We start from the raw sequence: 13,885 nt of genomic DNA on the forward strand, positions 1-13,885 counted from the left end.
GCAGAACAAAAGCTTGCAGGGTGTTTGAGTCACTTGTGAACCGTGTAGGCCGTTATTCAATTCCTGCTTTAAGTATTAATAAAGGTTTACATGCCAGGGGGAGGCTGCAAGGTACAAGTGTATGCCTCTGTGGTTAGGGTTAGGGTTGTGTGTGTGTGCTTACAAGGTTTTCCTTGTGATGTGGGAATAAAAATCAAGTGCCCATAAATTATAGCTTAAGAAGACGAAGGTTTATATTACACAGGTTGTGGTTTGGTGGGTTCAGGCTCAGCTGTGTGCGTGTGTGTTTGTGTGTGCGTGTGTGTTTGCGTGCACAGGTGGGGGCTGCTCATTTTTCCCAGGATGGTCATGAGCGGACCGTGACACTTCAGTAACTGATGAGTGTCTTATGTAAGTGGAGTCAGAAGGAATCTGAGAGGGAAACGACACATCTATGAAAGCTTCTCAGGCTGGAGGCAGAAAGACTGCAGCTCTGAAGACGCTGCTGTCACTGCACGGACGGGTGAGTTCCAGTCTTTTTGATAGTTGCCGCAGTTATGTTAGGTTTGTTTAAAGTTTGTTTTTTTGTTGTTTTTTTGGGGGGATAATTGTCAGAGAAAATATGTAGGTAGATCAGAACAGATTGGTTCTCTCGCTCGTCCACTCTCTGCCCTGGCATTTTGTCATCCAGTGTCAACTTCATCGGTGAAAGTCGACCTAAAATTTTTTCGTTAAGGCTTATTCACATTTTGTCAACTAAAATTGTCACAAAAAAAAAAAAACTAGAACTGCAAGATTTACCTAAATAAAAACAGAGTGAGGGTGACTAAATCTGCAGCACATAAGACAAAAATTTGTTTTTTTAGAAAGCTGCAAAAATTAACACAACTGATATTTCTTGGATTTTCATTCTGTGCACTTGTTAGCATAAATTTCATCCCTGAAAGTGGACAGGGACAGGAAACGAGTAGAGGGAAGTGATACAACATGCAGCCAGAGTTGATCGTATATCTATTCTATTGTTAAGCAAAAAAAAAACAAACCCCAAACATTCTTTTTTGTACGACTGTAATAATCAAGCTTTTTTGGTTCCAGACTCTCCTTTTAATACGGTTATGAAAGGTGTAACCTTCTTCATCTGTGTTTTTGTCACATGTCTGCAATGAAGTCATCGCCATCGACTCAAGAGCCCCCCCCCCCCCCACACACACATGAGCCTCTCATGTGCTGAACTGACACAGTGACGAATCGGCTTCGTTTCAAGGGAACCCGGGTCTTCGTCGACCACATGGATCAGGTTCGTCGCCCTGCACCACCGTTTGAGGTTGACGTGGACTTGGGCTTCGCTCTCTTCTTCCTCTTCCTCCTGTGTTTCTTCTTACTGGTGACGGTGGTGAGGTGCGCCCAGACGGTGGTGGATCCCTACGGCTCCATCTCCACCTCCACCTACCAGGAGGAGCAGATTACCTGAAGGAGAATGACGTTTTTGTGTGTATGTGTGTGTGTGTGTGCGTGCGCTTACAAGGTTTTCCTTGTGATGTGGGAATAAAAATCAAGTTAAAACAGGATCATTATACATACCGGGGTCAAACCAAGACTTGTACCAAACAACTGAGTGTGTTTGACTAAATGCAGCCAGAACCATTTCATCACTAAGCTGATCCGTACCTCCCATCCCTCGGTTATTACATGGGTTTCTGACAGTTGGAATAGCAAAGTGGTTTTTAGGCGGTCTTCTCGACATGGGAGGTTCTTCATGTCTTTTTTGCCACTGAATGTTTTCCTCAGGAGTCAGGAGTCATCAACTTGATGTCACTCTCAACTTCCTGCATGTTACACACGAGATGGTCTCAACGGTACCATCAGAGGGGAATAAACGAAAATTACTCCGAGTAATTGATAGCCTCACTTGCTTTAGTTGTTTTGTACAAGAACAGTATTTTCCTAGATTTGTATTCAGTGTGTATTGCCTCTGACTTTCCTGTTTTATTATTCTTTTTTAAACTCGTGGAGGCCTTTTGTCAGTGTACTTTTGTTTCAGATTCAGGATGAATTCAATTTTGTAAGTTGAAGATGACTAAACAGATAGATTTATTTCCCAATATTGCACATATCTTCTCACAGCCTTTAATTAACTGTAAATATTATATTCTATTTTTTAATTGTCCTTCATTTTTTTTATATTTGTGGCTCTTTAATTTCTATTCTTTTAATACAGAAGTACCTGTGTTCATGACTTCTTTTTTGTCTGCCTGTTTGTACTAAATACACTACGTTAAATTCCTCGCACTGAACCTAACTTGGCAAATAAATTAGACACTGATACTAATGCTTCACACAATAGTCATAATATGGTGAAGCCAAAAGAAAAAGTGAAAGGAGTTAGATTGTATAACATTTTATTTATTTACGAGTACAAATCATCTATACTAAGGGTTTGCATCTCACCCCCTGAGGCTGGTTTGATATGTATCTCAAAACATGTCCACACATACAATAAATCTTTTTTTTCCCATTCAGTACAATATGATTCAGCCCTGTCATGATTCAATTCAGTATGTTTTGATGCAACTCAGGTTTGCCAGGTAGTAAATCAGCTTTGAAAAAAAAAAGTATTTTTGCATGATATAAACGTGATTTTCTTTGTTCTGCAGCCCCCAATTACGTTTCAGTTTTGACCACCCCTGCATCAGAGCAAAAGCGATTTTAAACACGGCCGTTTGTGGTTTTACGGTAAAATAATGCTGTCCTACGTACTCCGATACTACAGGGGGCGGTATGCACCTGAAAGCATTGTAGCCCACCAGAAATCAAGATAAGCAGAAGAAGCTCGGTCAACATATCGCCATTTAATCAAAACAAAGCTGCAGGAAACGACTCAACAACTATGTAAGTCGTAAGTTGCGGGTGCTTTTCATGTAATCGGATCCGTATGATACATTACAAGCTTTCAGTCGTGACACAGAATCACAAAGACGTGTATTAAATAAGCGCGCTTTGTTTTTAGCATTACCTTGAGCTGTAAGTTATGCTAGCGGGGCTATGTAGCCGCATCTCCGTCGACTGTAAACTGCTTACCCTGTCGAGTTTGCGACGTTTTGTGAGTTTGAAAGAGAGAATCTGTGCACACAAGCAGGTAAGTCACATTTGCTCTGAGCGTAAATGTTACTGAGGGCTTATAATTATAACCCGAGCTCGACAGCGTCGTGTCGTTGCGTCAAGATTGACGTGTCTTGAACTCTTGTGTCGGCAGTGTTCGAGCCCACCCTCCTGGGTTCAGGAGATAAAAGCCTAATCTATGAGTGGTTTATTCACTCTTCACGGTAGAATTACATGTGCAGACAAGCTTAGCCCTGGAAGAGCTCAGACCTAACTTCTTAGTAAGAACTGTCTCCCTCCTGCCTGCCAGCAAACAAAGTTATATTACATTCTTTAAGAAATGGCTCTGACGCTCTGACATCGTGTGTGTGTGTGTGTGTGTGTGTGTGTGTGTGTGTGTGTGTGTGTGTGTGTGTGTGTGTGTGTGTGTCCGTCCGCCCGCCCGCGCTGGCTACACTCAAGGACATCAGCATTGTTAAGATAATGGGAGGATAGTTGGAGAAAATACCGGTAGGAGCCTCACTCCGTTGGCTCATCTCCAACAGCAGCTGGCGGTCTGATAATTTGATAATACAAAGTAAGACATACACTTGTACACGTAACGTTCTCAGAGGCAGGGATGGTACTGCATTTGAGTACATCTTTAGGTACTCTTGTTGAAGAAACTGCAGTATATGTGCTGTGGCTCTGACTTCGTTCGTACTTTGTTACTTCATCTCACTCGAGTTTGGACGAAACACTTATTTTCTCATGTGCCGATTCACTTTATATTGAGATTCTTTACTGTTGCAATTCTACTTAGATGGAGGATTTCCGACTTGAGTTTTTAAATTACTTTTCTTTACACAAACTTGATGTTAGACACCTCAACTCTTTGCTGTTTCTTCTGTTACAGTGCAATAAACAACTGCTCAAGTGTCAAGCAGAGACTAAGGGGGAGTGATTGAATGATAGAAATGTTGATTCAGGACGAAACAAAAATTGATTGACCTATGATGCTAATTTCTTTATTTTTCTCCACTCGTACAAGTTATTAAAAAGTACTGAAGGAGAAATGGCTGGAGGAGGTGACAGGACGGATGTCAAGTTTGTTTAGGATGTTGATGAAAGGGAAGTGAAGGGCTGTGGTTTATCATCAAGCAAGGAGGAAGATTCTGAATGAATCGGGACTAGAACTCACTCAAGAATTCTCATTAAAATGATATATTTGGCAAATATATTGATTGATATCCTGCATAAATGCTTTGTCCTTCCGAACCTGACCTGTGTTGCAGTGATGATGGAGTTGGATACGATCAGGCAGACGGGGACGTTAAAGCTGCAAGAGTTCGAGGAGAAAGTGGAGAGGAAAAGAAAGATGGAATCTGATGAAGACAAATATGATGATTATGGTAAAAGTCCATCTAAACTATCTAAAAGAAGGATTCATGAACTCAGTAACCTCTGCTTCAGTATTTGGTTTTATTTTGGCTGCCACAATTTCAGCGAGGATTTTTTTTTTTTTACTCTCTCTGCAGATAATATGTCGGATTCCCCGTGTGAATCTGTTCCCTCCACAAGTGAAACTCCCAGCAAGAGGACACAACTGGAAAACGGTTGTGACGCCCTCAATGTGATAAAGAAAGCAGTGGTGGTTCTGAACAGGCTCCCCGACTATAAGATCAGTGCCCTCCGACCGCCGACGCCTCAGCAGTTCTACAGCGAAGACGAATCTCAAAGCAGTTCGGATTCCGACATGCAGTTTGAACCGGAGGATGATTCCAGCGATTCTGACTTCTCATTAACAACCAGCAGGAAAAAAGCAGCAAAATCAAACAACAGCAACAGTAACTACGGTAATTCTTCAGAAAACACCCCCACACCAGCATGAACCGCAGTTCCACTCACAGATGAAAACCAGAGTTCAGAATAAAATACTGAACCTTTGAGACCAGGATCATTTTGAAGTCTCCTCCCCTTTCCTGCCTGGGTTTTTAGATATTTAGATGTTGTATATTAGCAGAAAATTCTTACCTCGATCTCTGTGTTGGCACATGCATAACGTATTTACTCAACTATTGACCGCATCTAAAGGTTTTATTCTCTCTCTCCCCCCCCCCCCCCCCATTGACAGACAACACCCCCATAATCGACTCATCAGCTTTTGCCTACTGTACTCATGAAACGACCAAGGTTCGTCCTAACTTGCCAGAGAAAGAGATCACACTGGACATGATTGTGCTGGCCAGGAAAAGGTGCATGAGATGGCTACGGGGTAAAATCATTCAGCTGGTTACAAAAGGTAAGAGAAAACTCGCTTTGGTAGCAAATCGGATCATGAGCAATAAAGGTGTTGTCTCTTGGCAAAGAGAACCTTGATTGATGTACACAAAGATTGAAAAAGTGTCAGTTGAAGAAAGGAAAAATACACGAAATGACGTTCTGGTAATGAACTTTGCAGAAGACGGACGGTTGAAGTACAAGGTTGGTTTTGAGGATAAAGGGAAGAGCCTCGTCTCCGGACATCACATTGCTTTTGACTCCACTCCCACGCTGGAGCAGCTGTACGTTGGCGCCCGCGTGGTGGTCGGGTCAGTAGACAACCAGTCGTTCAGGCCCGGGATTTTGGCTGAGCTCCCCAGCAGGAAGAACAGACTCAGGTGAGTTGCACTCATCCCTCAATCTGAAGTGAGAGCATTCTTATAAATAACGATGCCTCGCAATCTACTGGCAGAATTCCAAAGGTCTCGCTGAGAATTTGATTGTATAAAGAAACCGTTTCAATTTCAGGTTCTTGGTCTTTTTGGACGATCACACACCCATGTACGTCGGCCTCCCTTTACTTCACCTGGTGTGCAGACCGTGTAAGTTGATGTGTCTCACACTTGTTTTATACTCATTTCACTCAAAATGTGCTGTTTATTTTATATCGGAGCGACGTTTACATCAGAGATATTTCACGGACGTCACTGGGGATTCATTTAGAGGCTTTTCTGGTTTCGTGCTTTAACTCGGTGTTCCCCCGCTGCCACCGTGATTTCAGTGGGATGTGCATTTGTAGAGCTGCTTATCGTTCTGTTGCTCTTGAGTTTGTTTTCTCAGTTTGAAAAAAACTTAAGACACTAAATCCTGCAAGTTTTCTACATTAAAAGCAAGAACCACACACACACACACACACACACACACACATTGGTAGATCCTGGTGATCCTGGTTGTTCTGGTTTCGGGGTGCAAGGTACAAGGCCATCTCTCGTTTTTAAGGGTCTGAACTCCCGTCACATGGACCGGTTCTAATGAGATATCTGAAGTTTTATCTGAGCTGGTGCTGAAGAGGTGAAGGTGAAGATTCTTGCTGAAATTTACAGCAATAAAAAACTGTGTTCAATGGAAAGAAATCTTTATGAACATCAAAAAGGGCGTCAAGTGTAAACTATAAAACATACTGTCCCTTTCTTGGCAGTGCCAGACTCGGTAGACGATCTTCCAGATGGCTCTCACAGGTTTTTCATGACGCAGTACATAAAGGACTGGCCTTACCCCCATTTAACGCAGTACAAGCCTGGCCAGAGCCTGACTGTGGAGTTAGAGGGAGTCCAGCAGAAGTGTGACGTGCAGTTGCTCGACAGCAGCTTGATACAAGTGGTGTTCCAGGTTGGTGTCATTTAACGCTGCTGTGGTTTTGAACCCCCCACTGTCCTGCCCCGCCCAGATGTTAATGTAGATTTGATGTCGCTCTCAGGAGAACCAACACACGGAGTGGATTCACCGAGGCTCCATACGACTGCCGCACATGGCCCGGTTTTTGGCGCTGAGGAGTCAGCAAGACAGCGATGACTCTGAATAGTGAACGGGTGAAATATAGTCCGGCTCTGGGGAACAAAAGAATTGCAGAGCAAAATCTGTGCCGAGGAAAACTTTAAAAGAACCATTTTAGGGCAAAAGTAAGGTTTACAGTTTGGAGATTTGTGTGCATGAGGGTTTCAAGTTCAGTGTTTGTCCAATCTGGTTGATTCCCATTCATTTGTTGTACAAATGTGCTAATACAATTACTGCTGAATTGCTGCATCATTATACAAACAAACAAACAAAAAAAAAACCTCAACATCCGCCATGGTTAAGTCATTTCACCCAACACTGTGTATAAACCATCTCACCACTTTTGGCAGCTTATTCAAGCAGTTGTGTATTCAAACTAAGCAATTATTAGCATTAGCTTATGCTTTCTTTAGTCCTTCTTTCTGTTTGTTTTTGAGTGAGCCAGATGATGATGATATTATGATGACAACAAAAATCAGTGTAAGAAGAAACACAAGCAGGACAAATGGTAACGTGAAATCTGAACGAGGAAAATTTGTATATTGGTGGTAAAACCCATGCAACTAGAAAACGTCCTTGCTTGATCAGGATGTGAGTATGGTAGTGACAAATAGAAGTTCTGTGGATTTAAAAAGATTCGATCTTTTTTTTTCCTTTTAAATTAAAAAAAAAAAATTATTTACATGCTTTAGTTCTGTTATTCAAATAGACTGTTTTCCTGTTTGTTTTAATCATGTCAGTAGTATTTGATATTTTGGAGAAGATTTTCCAGCGTTACTGAACCAAGGCACTAATTCCTATAACAGTCATACGCACTTTTAACTCATTATTGCTTCAGGGGTAATTATCATTATGTTATATTATGTTGTTTTGTTCGTTCATCCTTTTTATGTCATTCAGTGTTTCCTTGTCTTGCACAGCATTTTCTCAATACATGTTAATAAATCCAAATGAAGCTCAATTGAATTTTTTTTTTCCTTATTCGTGTGAATTTAATTCTCTGTATTGAAACAGGCCCTGTGACGGACCGCCGACCCGTCCAGGGTGAACCCCGCCTCTCACCCAATGTCAGCTGGGATAGGCTCCAGCCCCCCCCCCGACCCTTAATGGCTAAGCGGTGTAGAAAATGGATGGATGTTTTGAAACAGCACATCCAGGAGTCTAAGCAGTTGTTGCAGCTCCCACTGGGACGCAGCAAAGATGACCCAACTGCTTCTAGCTCACCTTTCTACTAAAACATCAACATGTAGGATTGAAGCTCTGTAAAAGGACCGTAAACTGAATTGAGAAAGAAGGAAAACCTATTTGATTGCAAATCCCCCCCCCTAAAAAAGGGTATAAATGACTGGATGATCAATGACCTTGTGAATATTATGTATGAATGCATCCATGAATTAGCCTATAACACTGACAGAGTATTCTTCATAGTGAGCATTTGTGATTATTTCTTCACGATGGAATTTTTTTTACTGCCAAAGCCTTCATAAGTTAATTACCATTTCAATTTCTGTTGTTTACTTTTACTTAAATTAATAGAATATTCTGGCAATGGCCTGCACAATCAATGTATATTGATATTTAGCAAGTCCAGGAGTGTGTTGAAGACAACTGATTGCACTTTCCTCCATGCAACAAACAGTCTATTGAATATGCTTAAAAAAACCTCAGTTATATTTTGTTCAGTGAGGTGGAAATAACAAAGGGGAGAAGTGCTCATTATGTGCAGAAAATACTATGTTTTTGTGTTTTTATTCATTATTAAATGCAATAAAGTGTGGTTTCCTATGAATTAATTTACATATAAAATTTTGCCATAATATTTTAAAATTAAAAAACTGCAACTGGTTGTCTTTTTTTTTCTATCTTTTTAATGTTTACATTTGCGTTTGCCTACAATCTGGCCGACACAAGCTGGTGGTTAGGACCGCCACAGGAGGGCAGCAGTGAGCAGATCACAGCTGAGGGCAACAACATCCAGCGAAGTAGACTGAGACGCCATAACTCAACGGTCTCAACGGAGGGAACCTCTCAAGAAGGTGAGCTGTAGACTTTAAACACTTTGCTTCACTTTCACGACAAAAAACAAAAACAAAACAAATCTTAAGCATAAGAAGTTGCCGAATATTTTTGCTCGTGTATTCAGATATTGTTACCCCCGATACAGCGCAGTATATGTCGTCATCCTGCCGTTATTTGTTAGCTGTGTTACATTTTCAACAGTTAAACAAGTATTATCCTTTGTTTAATATTTTTGAAATGGCTCCTAGTTGCGACCATACATGTAATCTCAGTAAATCCAGCTAAAGTATAAAAACTTCAACAGCAGAAAATTTGCAACCCGGCAATAGTGTGAGAAATCCGAATGGATTAATGTTTTCGTCTCTGGCTCGACATCAGTCACTTCCAACGGTCACCTTCAGATATGGTGACTACCGCAGCCATGACAAATCAATCATTTAAATAGGAGGGGTCGCCTGTAATTACATATATCAGTAGTAAATTGTGAAATTTAAATTGTTCTGTAAAAGTTTAGAACTTTCTTTTCACATTGAAAACAAGGAAATCTGTTTTTTTTTGTCTTTTCTTCTCCTCATTGCACATTGTTTTATTTTCTTACTTTGTATATTATTTCTTTTTACTTGTACAGTATCTTTTTTTTAAACTTATCTATGTTTATGTCGGAGTTGAACCCCAATTTCGTTGTATCTGACCGTACAATGACAGTAAATGCATTCTGTTCTATTCTATTAATCCGGCGCGCCTCAGTGGTCATGGAGGATGAGACGGAGATGACCAAGAGGGAGCTCCAGATGTGGATCCGGCGGAAGGTGAACGAGATCTGGCTGATGGCCCGAGGTGTGACAGAGAAATACAAGCTCCTGCGCTCCCTGCAGGAAAAGAGAGACAAACAAGCGTGCAGCCTCCTGAGCCTCATCGAGTGAGTGGTGGCGCTGCTCTTGTAGGATTCTGTTATCAGAGGATTATTGATGCAGCAGATTTTCTGATTTCTGATCATGATATTGGTGGGTTTTTTTGGTTGGTGCACGTGTTTGTAATGACCCATGTTATAATCGAACAGATGAACTTACCAGATATCAATTTTTAATAATACTCAACCCTCTATTTAGCACATTTTCCTGTTATAGAAATGCTTGTTTATTACATTTACCAGTGCTGATTGATTCATCTCTATATTGATCGTATATCATTTTTACAGAAGCAATCTGAATCTTCTCTTTCTGTCTCATAACTCTACGCAAACCAGTGCTGTTCAGCGTAGCGCCATTTCTATTTTGTGTACTAAAAAAAAGACTTTTAAAGCAGTTAGCAGTAAAGCAGCAGATCATTTGTTCTGGTTTGTGCAGGTCTGTGGCAGCATGTGACGCCATTGTGAAGGAACATTACGCTTTGTTGGGGTGGGAGTACAGACACACTGATTCTGATGATAGTGATAATCTCTCAGGTGACGGTAAGATGGAAGTGAACTAATGAGAAATCATTATTTTGTTAGTGTTTGTTGTTTGTTATATTCCGTTTCCGTTACTATGGAAACCGCAGTTTAGCCTGTCCTATCTTTTTTTTTCTTTAGGAAACATGCCGTCGACCTCACGTGTGTGTATTCACTCAGAGACCCGAGTCCTCAGCTGCCAATCAACTAACGCTGCCACTCCTCCTTTACCAAAGAAGCTGGACAGCACCCCCTTAAAGAGAGTGGAGGTCCCACAAAGCTTCCGAAGTCTCAATATGAATCCTGTGGTGGTCTTGAACAGACTGACGGATTGTGATATAGCCTCTTTAGCTCAACCAACACCTGTCACACACGACAGGGACCGTGGCTCCTCGGGCTGCTTGGGTTCTGATATGAACCCACAAATGATCATAAGTGATTCAGAACCTTCCGTCTCATCTCCGTTAAGTAAGAGGAGAAAACCTGATAAAAGGAAATCATCACAGCAAGCCAGCGCGGTAAATACTAACAGGAAGAAAAAGAAAGCAAACAAAGCACCGGTCAAGATCAGAGGTAGTAGCCAAACACACACCGTAACGGCAATTCTGTACACAAATTCTACACACTTGAGTACGTATTACTCTTCATGGTTTGCTGGTTTTCAAGTAGTATTTCACAGATGTAACCTGATGTACGTCTCACAGAACTTCCTGCAACAAATATCCGAGTGTCTTTGAGTTTTTTCAGTGACACCAACGCATCTTTACCGCATCACTCTAGAAGCTCTCACGTCCAGCCAGCACATTCAAGCAAACCCTTTTCAAGCTTTTACTTAAACTATAAATGCACACTAGTGACCTGCTTTGTTTTTCTTACAGAAGCGATGGCCGCGTGCAGTGGATCGGCTCTGACTCAATCCTCTGAAGTCTCGATGGACCGCACAGAGCCAGCGGGACAGATCAAAGTGAACATGATGGTTGTGGCCAGGAGGAAGGCCTGCAACTGGCAACAGGGGAAAATCATTGAAATAATAACAACTGGTGTGGAGATATTGAAATCCTGATACTTTATAACAACAGCAACACGTTGTTTTGTTTGGAGACCAACTTACTACAGTTATTTGAATTTTGCAGATAACGGTAAGATGAAGTACAAGATCGGTTTCGAGGATAAAAGGAAGGTCCTGGTCTCTGGACACCACATTGCGTTTGCCAACGCACCCAAGGAGGAGAACCTGCATGTCGGCGCCCGTGTGGTGGTGGAGCATGGAGATAACAATTGTAATTTCAGCCCTGGTATTGTTGCAGAGAAGCCCAGCAGAAAGAACCACCTCAGGTGTGTTCCCGGGTGTGCTCGAAGTCTTTGAATCTCCATCTCGCTAGTCGCTGCAGAGCTACGATAGATGAATATGTTCGAGAAATCAAAATCTCCAAAAGTGAAAGTTTTGTTAAAGCTTAAACAGTTTCCTGAATGAAACTCAGTTGTTTGGTTTGTTCCCTTTTCCAGGTTCCTGGTCTTCTTGGACGATCACACGCCGGTTTATATGAGCTCTCCGTCACTTCACCTGGTGATATTCCCATGTGAGTTTAGACGTTTTCACATCAGCGCGATTAAAACACCTCTCAGTAAACACACCAACACGATTAAAAACAAGTGTACCGGTCAGTGTGTGTGTGTGTGTGTGTGTGTGTGAGACTTAGATGAGCATTTCTGGCTGATTCTGGGTGTGTCACAATTTTGTTTGTTTGTTGCCAGGTTTGTGAGCTAAACTGTCAAAATTAACATGCGATGGAGCTGGAATGCCACACGCACACAATTCCACCTCATATTTGATCCAAATAGTCGGTGGTTCCGATCACTGTCATAGTTTGATTTTATGACAAAAAGCATCAAATCCATGTGATGGTTGCTCCTGCGTCATCCCTCGGTGTTGCCTTTGCCCTTCAGTAGTTGAACCCCACTTAGAAGCAGACATGATGTTTTTAACAATGATATTCAAATTGAGGGGGAATAAAATCCTGGTTGGGCTTCATGATTGTTTTATCAAGTTTATATTAATAAAGATTGATTGTAAGTAGCCTGATAACTGGATTCGATTTCTATTTGTTTATTATTTTTAAGTCTTAACTAATCAGTAGTGATTAGCAGGCTGTGTGGTAATCTGTCCTTTTACTGAACAGTGACTGTTGGGATTTGTATACTTGTATATGGATTTGAAGTACTTGAAATTCTGCGGTAGTTGTCCTGGTCCCTAAGTTCATACTTGTTTTCTTGTGTCTCTTGTATTTTCGTGACAGTGGCTGATCCTTTAGATGACATTCCAGTCCTCAACCACAGGAATTTCATGAAGGACTACTTGAAAGGCTTGGTGTGTCCTCCTTACACCGAGTACAAGAAAGACGAAATCCTGAGAGCAGAGTTAGGAGGAGTCCTGCACCCTTGTAGGGTTGTGCTGTTCGACTCCAGCCTGATACAGGTGGTTTTTCAGGTCAGTGCCGTCACAAATTGTTGTTCACAATATTTTGGCAACGGACGAATGAGTGTTCTAGGAGATTAGAGCATCAACTATCAGTAAATACATTTGTATTTAATATCAACAACTAAAACACTCTCAAATTTGGAATCAAGTTTTTGTCAAGCTTTCTTATTAGAGTCTTTATTTTTCCAATTGTGTGTTTTATTTTCAGAATGGAATTAAGGAATGGATCCACCGTGGTTCCATGCGATGGGAGCACGTAATGCAACTGAAGCAGAATTTAGAGTCCCAAAGAGATGCGTCAAAGAAAACGGCTCCAGATCATGGTAAATAAAACTCATCCTATTCTGAAAACAGTTATTGTCATATTTGAGCAATTCCTAATATTTTAAATATTCTCATCTCTCTTTTTTTGGCTCTTTTATTTAAGGACCATCACAAACGCCATAGCGACAGGACCATAGACCTGGATACGGCGTTTCAACATCGCGCAGCACTGATTCCTCTGAACGTCGCTCACCAGGCCCTCAGTCTTCAGCCTTTTCAAGATGACAATACGCCCTGTACACCTCTGGTTGTTCTGGTTTAGAGAGTCAAAATGATAAATGTTCTTGTCAGATCTGTGTTATGGCTTTTGCAATTTTCAAACTTAGTTACTGGAAATAACATTCAGCAGTTGGGAGTGCCACATTATGACCTGCTGTGAGATTGACACATGCAGGTTCACCGTCTCCACAGACGGACCCATACGTGCCGCCCAAGGTCCCACCCTTCACGAGTGGTCGGAAACTGTCAGGAAACTTTCCAAAAATGGTGAAATAAATGAAATACTGTATATATTTTTTTCTGTAAAGTTTATTTTTGTTCTGTTGTTAAACTAAATAAACTGTTTCTTAAGTTATACATGGTCAAGGAGAATGTTTCATCCACATGCAACTTAAAATATAAAGGTAGTACATGAACATTAAGCTGCATACAACCGAGGTTAGACGGGACACAAGTGATACTGAAATGTCTACGTTATTTAGAAATGTATAATCACTGCAATCCTATTGTATATAGACTGAAAGGCATTATAACCTAAATAC

General features: G+C 41.3%; 3 protein-coding genes across 7 annotated transcripts; all 3 read left to right on the plus strand.

Moving 5' to 3' along the window:
- The first annotated feature begins 1,255 nt into the window (after positions 1-1,255).
- Positions 1,256-1,450, plus strand: LOC147240707 (cortexin domain-containing 1 protein). The gene has a single exon (XM_086194069.1). The coding sequence runs from the start codon at positions 1,268-1,270 to the stop codon at positions 1,448-1,450; it is 183 nt and encodes a 60-aa protein (XP_086050195.1). The 5' UTR covers positions 1,256-1,267.
- A 1,293-nt stretch (positions 1,451-2,743) lies between these two features.
- On the plus strand, positions 2,744-7,951 carry LOC147240708 (histone-lysine N-methyltransferase SETDB1-B-like). Of its 3 annotated transcripts, XM_086192977.1 has the most exons (9): positions 2,822-2,868; positions 3,541-3,655; positions 4,353-4,469; positions 4,596-4,913; positions 5,192-5,359; positions 5,519-5,717; positions 5,848-5,921; positions 6,518-6,708; positions 6,797-7,951. In XM_086192977.1, coding segments are annotated over exons 2-9 (1,173 nt in total). In that variant the 5' UTR covers positions 2,822-2,868; positions 3,541-3,654; the 3' UTR covers positions 6,902-7,951. The 3 variants fall into 3 exon arrangements, with proteins under 3 accessions (XP_086049104.1, XP_086049103.1, XP_086049105.1); XM_086192978.1 differs by lacking the exon at positions 3,541-3,655 and having other exon boundaries at positions 2,744-2,868; positions 6,797-7,950; XM_086192979.1 differs by lacking the exons at positions 2,822-2,868; positions 3,541-3,655 and adding an exon at positions 2,881-3,115.
- A 791-nt stretch (positions 7,952-8,742) lies between these two features.
- Positions 8,743-13,698, plus strand: LOC147240709 (histone-lysine N-methyltransferase SETDB1-B-like). 3 transcript variants are annotated; one of them, XM_086193796.1, is made up of 10 exons: positions 8,743-8,909; positions 9,640-9,811; positions 10,239-10,342; positions 10,463-10,894; positions 11,200-11,361; positions 11,455-11,656; positions 11,828-11,901; positions 12,619-12,809; positions 13,009-13,123; positions 13,228-13,698. In XM_086193796.1, exons 1-10 carry the CDS (start codon positions 8,744-8,746, stop codon positions 13,245-13,247), a joined length of 1,638 nt encoding a protein of 545 aa, XP_086049922.1. In that variant the 5' UTR covers position 8,743; the 3' UTR covers positions 13,248-13,698. The 3 variants fall into 3 exon arrangements, with proteins under 3 accessions (XP_086049922.1, XP_086049923.1, XP_086049924.1); XM_086193797.1 differs by lacking the exon at positions 8,743-8,909 and adding an exon at positions 8,971-9,298; XM_086193798.1 differs by lacking the exon at positions 8,743-8,909 and adding an exon at positions 9,200-9,365.
- The last annotated feature ends 187 nt before the right edge of the window (positions 13,699-13,885 follow it).

This window comes from Aulostomus chinensis, chromosome 22, assembly GCF_037954235.1.
Source record: "Aulostomus chinensis isolate RoL2024-O1b breed Wild chromosome 22, RoL_Achi_v1.0, whole genome shotgun sequence".
Classification (NCBI taxonomy): domain Eukaryota; kingdom Metazoa; phylum Chordata; class Actinopteri; order Syngnathiformes; family Aulostomidae; genus Aulostomus; species Aulostomus chinensis.

Excerpts from the sequence above, each read along its gene's own strand:
- LOC147240709 (XM_086193796.1), top strand. The coding sequence starts at position 8,744 with ATGTTTACATTTGCGTTTGCCTACAATCTGGCCGACACAAGCTGGTGG. Across the intron at positions 8,910-9,639 it reads GGAGGGAACCTCTCAAGAAG|TGGTCATGGAGGATGAGACG; the intron begins GTGAGCTGTAGA and ends GGCGCGCCTCAG. Across the intron at positions 11,657-11,827 it reads AGCAGAAAGAACCACCTCAG|GTTCCTGGTCTTCTTGGACG; the intron begins GTGTGTTCCCGG and ends TCCCTTTTCCAG.
- LOC147240708 (XM_086192977.1), top strand. Across the intron at positions 4,914-5,191 it reads CAACAGCAACAGTAACTACG|ACAACACCCCCATAATCGAC; the intron begins GTAATTCTTCAG and ends CCCCATTGACAG. Across the intron at positions 5,718-5,847 it reads AGCAGGAAGAACAGACTCAG|GTTCTTGGTCTTTTTGGACG; the intron begins GTGAGTTGCACT and ends TTTCAATTTCAG.
- LOC147240707 (XM_086194069.1), top strand. The coding sequence starts at position 1,268 with ATGGATCAGGTTCGTCGCCCTGCACCACCGTTTGAGGTTGACGTGGAC.